Below are 9,826 nucleotides of genomic sequence, written 5' to 3' on the forward strand. Positions count from 1 at the left end.
TAGGGAAAGGGAAGTAATGCCATAAAATATTGTGTACCATAGCCCCACCCAAACACACTTAGAGGTTTATATTTTTTCCATGTTTTTTACTCTTTATGGTCTAAACTATTTTCCAGTAGTTCCCTGTCCTTCTTGAACTGAGGGGCCCAGAACTGGACACAATATTCCAGCTGCAGCCTCACCAAGGCAGAATAGAGGGGGAGGAGAACCTCCCTTGACCTATTAGTTGACCAAAGTTGCTGAGGGCACACTCTGTTCCCTCATCCAGGTCGTTCTAGTCAAGGAAAAGCTCCTTTCTGGTTCTAGTTAACAGGAATATTCTCATCCTTCTGAATGTTCAGTCATTTCTGTATACAGCTGAGGTCTGCAAAGTTATAGACTGTCTTAGAAAGTGGTTCCTGTTTCCACTGCTTTCACATTTCCTTTGCCTTTAGTTGTTATAAAAGGGAAAGATATTCTCATCCCATTTGTCCTTTTATAACATTTTCTTATATCACTTGTCATATTTTCCTTCAATTATATTTAAAAAAAAACAACAGAGAATCACTCTTTGTTGTTTCTTTTGATATTGACAATTTTTTTTCTTTTCTAAGATGGAAACGTAGCTGAGGTAAAGATCAGATATTGATGTGCCATGTTTTCAGAGTTACTGATCACTGTATCTTAACATTTTAGTGTTCTCTTTGATTGCCAATATAGACTAAATGTATTTCCATTATGTTCAGGTGAATTCAGCCCCTTCCAGTATCTGAAGAGGTGACAGGATTGCTGGGGAGGGACTTTTTACTTTTATTTTTAATGAGAGGACAAGAGGTAATGAATTCAAACTGGAAGAGGGGAGATTCAGGTTATACATTAAGAGGAAATTCTTTAATGTGAAGGTGATGAGACACTTGAACAGGATGCTCAGGGAAGCTGTGGAATCCCCATCCCTGGAAGTGTTGAAGCGCAGGTTGGATGGGGCTTGGAGCAACCTGGTCTGGTGGGAGGTGTCCCTGCCCATGCAGGGGGATTGGATCTAGATGATCCTTATGGTTCCTTCCAAACCATTCTATGATTCCATGATTTATGTGGTGACTTTGAGTTAGAACTCAGAGTATATAAACTTACTGAATTATTCTGTGTGCTTTGTTTTCTACTTGCCTGCCTTCTACACACTTTGTACCCACCAAAGTAGTGACAATCTTAGCCTTCCTAAGTAGTGACTGTCCTGCAACATCTTCTGGGTGATTAATAATGTGAAAAAACAGGAACAGTACAAATCATGGAGGGATTATGAAAGCTTGAATGTGAAAAGATAAAGGGCATCCTGATTTATTTGCCTCTCTGTCCTGACATCCTAGATAGCCAGAAACTTTCCCCATTATTTCACTTGCATACCCAAAAAGATACCAAAGAAACCTGGTTTCCCTCTGCACAAGCTGTGCTGGGTTGTCTCGAACATTTCATGCTTGTTTTATTGCTCCTGCACAGTCTCCCGTAATAACATCTGACTGAAGTCAGAAGTTGTGTGTTTTGTTAACTGCTCAGCCACTTCATTCTTAAATTCCTGCAGAACTATTTGATTAAGATCAGCTGGTCCTGGTAACTTATTTTGCTACTTAGGTAGGCAGTTTGTTTCCAATGCCTGCAGCCCGTCACTGAGGCAGTGAGGGGCTCCAGGGAGTTCTTCCACCTCTGCTGGCTGCTGTTGCAAGAAAGAGGGGTGGATGTAGGCTGGTGACCTGAGACAGAGCTTGCATGGAGCCCCTGAAGAGCCGCCAGGCTTCGGACTTTAAAGCTGTCAAATTTCTGCATAGTCTCTCTCTGGTATCCTGAACCCATTTTGGGAGCAAAGACACTAGTATGTGGAGAAACACGTTTAAAGATACAGCTGCACTGCAATGAAAGAGAGCATGAGATGGTGCCCAGATTACTGAAAGCCTTTTCTGGAAACGTTGTGGTTTCTTAACACATTAGGCGTCAGGTTTTTTCCTTTGAAACAGTTTGCTGTTTTTCTAACACTTGGCTTACTAGAAGTACTGCACCCTGGGCAAGTGTTCTCACCGAGTGCTGCTCTCCTTCTCAGATGCCTTAATGTTTTTCTGACAGATCTTGGAACATATTTGACAACACACGTCAGGACCCCACAGGACTAACAGCAGTTCTTCAGGCTACGGATCTGGTTGGAGTCTTGCATATGCTGTACTGTGTTCTTTTCCACGGGACAATTTCTGATCCAAACACAGCAAGTCCCAAGGACAGCTATGCAGCAAACACAGTCCAGGTTGCCATTCACAGTTTACGTTTCTTCAACAGTTTTGCTGTTCTTGATCTCCCTGCCTTTCAGGTAATGGATGCTTTAAAACTTTTGCTTAGTGTGAGAAGGGTAATTATTGCATATACTGTTTGGACTAAGTTTTGTCTGGAGGATCTTAGTTATTGAAAGAACTTTCACTATTAAATGTTGAGGGTTTTTTCGTGCTTAAAACTGTAGTTATTGCTATTTCCACTGTCTAGCTATGGCAAGTGAATTTAAGCAAAAAGTGAATATTTGAACTGTGGAAAATTCTGAATCCCATGCATTACTTCTTCTATTCAAAAAACCTCACTTTTAGCACAGTATTTTTATATTTAATAAGCCCAAAAAATGTAAAAAAAACCCCAAACTGGTCAGAAGCACAAGATAACAGTTTTTCTAGTGGGAAAGAACTTGCTTATATACTAACCACAGTTTACATTTGTCAGTGCTTTCAGCGGCCACTTGCATTAAGATTTTACAACTAAAACTGAAAAACATTTGATAGCAATTTTTTTTTATTGTAGTAAACTTTTATTGGCCAAAATTTGGAAGTTTAACTTTTCATCATTTTTATTCACTAAAAACTCAAAAAAGATCACACTGAGTCTTGAGAAGATAAGTTTTCTTACCTTCTTCTGTGAACAGATGTCTAGTGCAAGTGAATCATTTTGCCATATAAAAATAAATAAATAAAAATGTCAATTTATCCAAGAAATATACTTGTAAAGATGTGGGTTTTATATAAAACACTTGTTAAGAAGCATTGCTTTGTGAAACACATTTAGCTGCATCAATCTGATGCAATTAATCAGAATAGGTTTCTGATTCACTTATTGTGTGTTTTGTATAGAAGTTGCAGAACACACTTAATCTGAAATGCATTAAACTCAGCAAGAACTTTGCATGGGTAAAGAATTTATTGTAAATCTCCTTCAGTTTGTATTTCTTCACTTTGATTTTTAGTACATTTTGTATTTCTAATAACAGCAATTTGCAGGTAGCAATGCCCATCCATATAGATGGGGCTGCAGGATCCAGTCCAGACAGGGTGTGTTTCTTCTGCAGGGCAGTGTATTTATTGAAATTTCATGTAAAGCAACTCTTACACCATTACCTCCCATTTCTCTCTGTAAATCAAGGTGTATCAAAGTGGTTCTTTTATACAGTTTGTTCAGTAACTCTTGGTTTGAGACTGGATGTTGGATTTGTTGCTGTAGATAAAACAGGAGTACACCAGAGAGGAAGAATGGAGGCAGTTACTACTTGTAGAGGAGCTGTTGCAAAGTGAGTGGGACAGAAAGGCTGTCCCACTGGTACCTCAGGGCACAAGTATTAATTTTTAAAACATAAGCTTCCACTTACACTGACTGTATTTATCCCCCTACCAACTACTATTGTATCTGAGCATTTCTAACAAACATCACCTTTCCAAAATCTGTATTACTTTGTTCTACATTAAATGGTGCGAGATAGTAATTATTGCTTGAAGGGGGGTAGGAAACTAATCAGTGGGACTGGCTTCATGTAGCTCATCGATGTGGGGCTCTGCTCAGGAAGCACCTCTTAGCTGTCTGACTGAATTGTAGGCATAATATTTTTGGTGATGGACGGACACACTTGTGTAGTCTCAGCAGCTATCCCTTTCAGTGTATGAAAGTGATTTGTTTCTGTAATGGTAAAAAATCAACACAAGACCTGAGGCAGTTTGCTGTCCGTTCTGACCTCGTGGACTGTATCAAGCTAGCAAACAGCAGAGGAAAAAAGCATAGTTTGTGTACTGTCTGATTATGATCTCTAAGGAATAGTTTTATCACGTAATAGTAGGACTATAGAATAGTTTTTTTGATTAACAGAAGAGGTCTGGTACTCTAGATTTTGTGTTAGCACAGATGGCTCCTGGGTATATATTTCATTTAATTTGACAGTCTAAACAATTGAAAGATGCTAGTGAGAAACAACACAGGATCCTGGGCTGATATTAATTCTGGCTAAAAAGGAAGCATAGTTTCCTTGAAAAATTAGTTTAACTTTTATACACAAACTCAGGTGCCCTTTGACCTGTTGTTATCAGGGAAGGTTAAACCCAGAGTGCTGGGTCACAGCGTGTGTGGACAGCACTGATTAAATAAGGGTGGACCTTGATATAAAGCAGTAAATAGTGGCTGGATTGTGCATTAAATTTTGAAAATACAGTAACTTACCAGAACAGTTGAGGTTCAAGATGAGACCACAGCTGAGTCTGTTCTACTTGTCTAGGATTCCACTTTTGCTGGGTGGATTTGAAGTATATTAAAACTAAACTCCTCTGCAGACTGGGATTTATTATATGTACTTAACACAGGCTACAAGGTATAAAGTCAAGAAAACTCTCAAATGAAAGAGATTTTCTCACAGGCCTGTGTTGCTGTTTCATTAGACTTAGTAGACTGTCATGCTCATTCCTTGTGCTTTAGTTTTCCCCTTTGACCTTGTGTCGTTCTGTCTGTTTGACATGTTTATTAAATAGAGGCTGTAGGCTGCACAGATAAAATCTAATTCTGAATCTCCACGTTACAGCAATTTGCCTACTTTTAAAAAGCATCCCAGGAAGCTTTGCAGCTGAGTGTTCTCTCCTTTTGGATGTTTCAAACTTTTCTTAATGTTTGAAAAGTCATTATTTGTTATTAATCTTTGTAGTCCATTCATAACACGAGTTATTAATGAGAAATGCATTTTGCTCTTTTGCAGAAATGAAGATGGTTTGGTTTCTTTTGCTTACTACTAAGAAATATTATTAGCATTAAGTTTTCCTGGAATATGTAATGCATGTCAAATGAAATGGTCAACCTAATGCTACACTGAATGTCAACTAAGCAGAATTTTTCCTGTGTCCCTTTAAAATTTGGATTTATTCTTATAGTCCAGTTGTAAATGATAAATTGCTGAAAAAAAGGAGCTGATTCTGTGCTCCTCCAAAGTCACAGCAACAAAGAACATAGTCTATACTTTACAATAAAAAATAAAAACGATGCTGTTGATGTATAAGTAATTAACACAATTTTTATAACCTACTGCTAGTCTGTAATTTCCATTTCTTGGCCTTTTTTTCAGTCTATCGTGGGTGCTGAAGGACTGTCCCTTGCATTCCGGCATATTATCAGCTCTCTGCTGTGGTACTGTTCCCAGCACACCTGTGAAGGATTACTACATGAAGTCATTATTTGTGTGGGCTATTTTACTGTAAATAACACAGATAACCAGGTAAGGCAAATGGAAAATGGGAGCAGAAGTTATCAGGTGCACAGTTAGTCTCCCAGTTCCCTCAGCCTGTGTGCTGTGGGTGTACTGGGCAGAGCAGAAGTTGTCATGTATGCTTTATTTCTAAGTGAGTAAACCTGACTCTGGATGTGTAGTAACTGCATTAAGGTGGCTGCATCTTTGGTACTATTCAGCTGAATACTTCATTTTTTGAAATTACTTTTTTTTTTCTGCATCTGTACTTGCAACACTTGGCTCCTGTTGTTGTTCACCTTTTGAGGTGGGGATTCAGGATGAGGAGCTTAGTCCTCTCAGCTAAGCTGGAGTGTGGAAGTTTTGCAACTTGTCAGCAAAGGTCTAGAAAAGCTGTTTGATAATATTCTTGCAGTTGTAGGCTATATTTATAATATCTTAAAGCTGGCAATATTGTCAGAAGTATAATTCTGTGTTAAAATATATGATCACAGCTGGAAGAAGGGTCCTGGAGCTTTCCAATGCTGTACAATCAAATCCCACCCAGGGTCTGGAGCTGACTGTGGGCAACAGTTTTTAATAGGGTCATTTAGAAAATGCATGTGATATCACTGCCATTTTCTGATCCCCACTGCTCCACAACGGGTCATGCTGGCATCCAAAAGTGCCAGCAAACAGTCTTGTCCTTTCTCTGCAGTTTAAAAATTTCTCTTCTGGCACACAAGTATAAACAGATGTGATTCATTGTGTGGAGGACTTGCAATGATAAACGTTTTGGGAATAGGGCAGAGGGGAGGGGTTTCCTACCCTGGTGTTGGTTGGAGTGGTCGGTGGTGCCTGTTGCAGGTCAGGCCGTGCCCTGGGGCCTGGCAGGCAGGGGGCCAGGGCAGCAGCTGGCTCTGCTGGCTGCCCACAGGCAGACAAGAGACAAAGGATGCGCAAAAATGCCTTTTTCTGTGGGCACACTTCCCAGCTGGAGATTTTACAGTGTCTTGGTGTCTTCAGCCTGTTCACATGGGGTTGAGGTCGTGTGCCATCACTAATCTACCCCCAGTCTGAGTTAATTTTCAAGATAAAAGGTAGCTTCTTCAGCTCTGAGAGTCAGGTTTGGGTCTTCCGTTAACCAACAGCAGTGTGTTAGTTCTTTTCATACACTAAAACAGTCTTTTATGGTGGTTTGCTTTGGTGGTACTGTCTTCAGGGTTGTCATGCCATACTGGTTTTTTTATTTAATTTCTCATATTCCTGTTTTATAAGCTTAAAACTGAGAAAGTGGCATTTGGGTTTGTTTTTCTTGTTGTTTAAAAAGAAACATTTTTAAAAACTGAAGTATTGCTCACTCACATACTTGCAAAATGAGGGGAAGGCTTTTTAGTAAAAGCAAGTATTTTTCCTTTTTCTCCTAAGCAAGGCAGTATGACTTGCTTAAGGTCGTTATTTTTAGGTGCTGTTAGTATTGTGACTTCCAATAAGGATACGCTGCCTTTCATGAGGAGGGAAGTGCTTTCTATTCATTCAGTGATGTTTAATTTATTGTTACATTTTGAGCTTCCAGTGTTTTCTTTCATTGTTGATCAGCTGCAGAGTCCTACTAAAAATAAAAAATTGGTCTCAGAGTGAAAGCTTTTCAAATAGTAGGCTTGGGTTCCTGGTAAGAACAGCATAATAAAAATAGATACACCAGACTTGAGCTGTGAAAACAAGTTTCCATATAGCCTTTCTATTTAGTATTTGTACGAACTTTAAAGGAATCAATAACTGACATATTTAAAGCAAATCTGCATTATTATTGCAGTCAAATCTATTTGTTTTGAAGTGTTAGTAATTTAAATAAGTCTCTTCCATTCTAAATTTGTGTTCCTTGTTGCAAACCTTCATTCCATTCAACTTTCAAAAAAAGGAAGAAATAGTTATTTGGAGTTTTTTAGGTGCCTTTTCCGATTTCTTTGTTTACTCAGATGATCAGAAAAATATCCAAAATAGAATACTGGAATAAAGAAAAAATGGCATGAATTATTGAAAAAAAAATAAAAAATAGGTTTCCCAGTTTGGAGAACAGATAGATTTCTAAAAAGGAAATTTTACAGCCTGTCAACCTCAACATTGACCTTCTGTAGTAGTACTGTGATTTAAGTATATGAATTATTACCACTATGCAAGCAATATAATAAAAGGGCAATTTCCTAAATATTTCACATTCATAGAAGAAAATCTTCCAAGAGCATCATATGCCAATCATTTAATGTAATACAGGTTTGTCTGGTTTTATTACACTACTGTAAAACTCTTTGCATTTAGTTGAGTAGCAAATTAAAAAGGAAAGTTTTTTCTCTTGTATAGCTTCAAGATTCATATCTCCCTGGAGTTTCCAGAAGCCCCAAAAAAGGTGGGGGGGCTCACCGTGGGTCCTGGTCACAGGCAGAGACAGTGACTGGGGTCCCAGTTAGTGTTCTCACCATAGTTGCTTCTTGGTCCAGGCCCAAGTGATTCTGTCGAAGAGCATTGCGGACGGTGGATTCCTAAGGAGCACATTCCTTAGTGTTTTGATAGTGCTTGCTCTGTTTATACTAAAAATACTATGATTTTGCTGACTCTGCCCACATATAATATATTAGTAATATTCCTTTCCTTTTTTTCATATTTTGTTTTAACATTCATAAAGCCTTTTCAGGGCAGCAGCTGTCACTGAAGGAATAAATCAGTTATGAAACCGAAAATTTCAAAAAGCAGAGAGTGTTTCTTTAATATTTTAAAGGCTTGAACATCATTAGTCAAGCCTAAACTGCCCTGTCTGTTTTGTATCGGCACATGAACTTTTGTTTACTACAGAGTCAGACAGCCTGTGTTTCAGGAGATGGGATTCTGTCACCGTTCCGCGGCCGAGCTCGGCTTTATTAGGCATCTGTTCTGCATGAAATATCATCAAGGAAACAGATTCTCTGTTTTGGCCACCATTTAATCTATTAACATACTAAAACAGGTCCCATGATACTCAGGATAGACTTGTAAAACTAAACTGCATAATAAAAATAATGTTCAGTCTTTCAACCGGCCAGCCATACTGTATCAGCCTATAAGATTACAGTTTCTAATTAAGGCATTCTTGTTAATTAAAAATATCCTTCTAATTCATTACATTTTTATTCGCTTTCATTCTTTGGTTTAATTATTATAATGAATATAATTAGCATGTGCTGTCAACTCACTTCATTTGCATATTATATTGGATAATTGAATGTGGTCCTATAATTAAATTAACATGAATGACAGATGATTTGGCATCTTTCACATGGCCGTATTGGGAATAAAAACCTTTCCATACTCATTGCAGTTAGTGAATATTTTTCATATGAAAAGTCAGCACAAATCAGATGCTCAAAATCTTACCTGACAGGCTCCAAATGAAGTTGCATTGTTTGTGGCTGTGCATTTATTTAAATAAAAATAGCTCCTGTTCTTTCGGTCTTTGACACAGCATTTAGTGTGCTTGAGAAGAGTCTCACTAACTTTTAGGAATCACGAAATAAAATCTCTGTGAAAAAGCTGGGGAATAGTGTATGCAGCTTTTGAAAGATTAAGTGTAAAATTTGGGTTTGTAGAAAGAAGTAAAAACTTCTCTTAGAGTAACCAATGCAATTGGAAAAAATTGGATACACAAACGCATTCCCATTCCATCCCCAAAAGTTTGTCTTCCAATAGCATGAAGTCCAACTTTTCTGTCACACCAAACCAATCCTAGACAGTTGTGTCCCTAAGAACAGGACATTATTCTTACTCTAAACTTACAAAAAAATAAAATGTGAGTATTTAACAATCCATATGTTGAAAACAGAAGGACATGAAGTTAGATTTAACAGTGCCATTCACTTACTAAAAATTTACCCTTGCTATACAGATGTGGAAAATGTATCATAAAACATGTTTCAGGTGTAGCACTAGCTCCAGTTAAAGGAATAGTAAGATGAAAGGATATTTTGGGAGAGGAATTTCTCCTGTCTTAAAAATATAAAGCATCACGGAGCAGTATCACAGCTATAACTATAATGTTCAAAGAAATTAAAATATTGTATGGTAGGCACATTTCTGAAAGGTTCATAGAATTTATTACTCATTTCCAGCACAAAGAAAACACTGTGGATAGTCCCCAAGAAAGGCTTTGTAAAGGGAGTGTGGCAATTCTTATTTCTGTCATAAAATAGCCATACACTCAATCCCACAGTAAGTGCATGTAATGTATGCATATGACATGCATCCTAGCTATAGTTACAAGTACTGCTAGGTTGTAAGGGACACTTGTGAAGTGACTTGAGATTAAAAATTATCTTCTGTAGGGAA

The 9,826-nt window shown here is 38.0% G+C and overlaps 1 protein-coding gene across 1 annotated transcript in view; it reads left to right on the top strand.

Annotated features, from left to right (window-relative positions):
• Positions 1-9,826, top strand: part of SCAPER (S-phase cyclin A-associated protein in the ER) — a 144,958-nt gene that overhangs the window by 118,967 nt on the left and 16,165 nt on the right. The window contains exons 27-28 of the mRNA XM_009994363.1: positions 2,092-2,329; positions 5,372-5,521. Of these exons, the coding sequence (XP_009992665.1) occupies positions 2,092-2,329; positions 5,372-5,521 (388 nt within the window). The remainder of the gene's footprint in view (positions 1-2,091; positions 2,330-5,371; positions 5,522-9,826) is intronic.

This window comes from Chaetura pelagica, unplaced genomic scaffold (genome assembly GCF_000747805.2).
Source record: "Chaetura pelagica isolate M959 unplaced genomic scaffold, ChaPel_1.0 scaffold222, whole genome shotgun sequence".
In the NCBI taxonomy this organism is placed as follows: Eukaryota; Metazoa; Chordata; class Aves; order Apodiformes; family Apodidae; genus Chaetura; species Chaetura pelagica.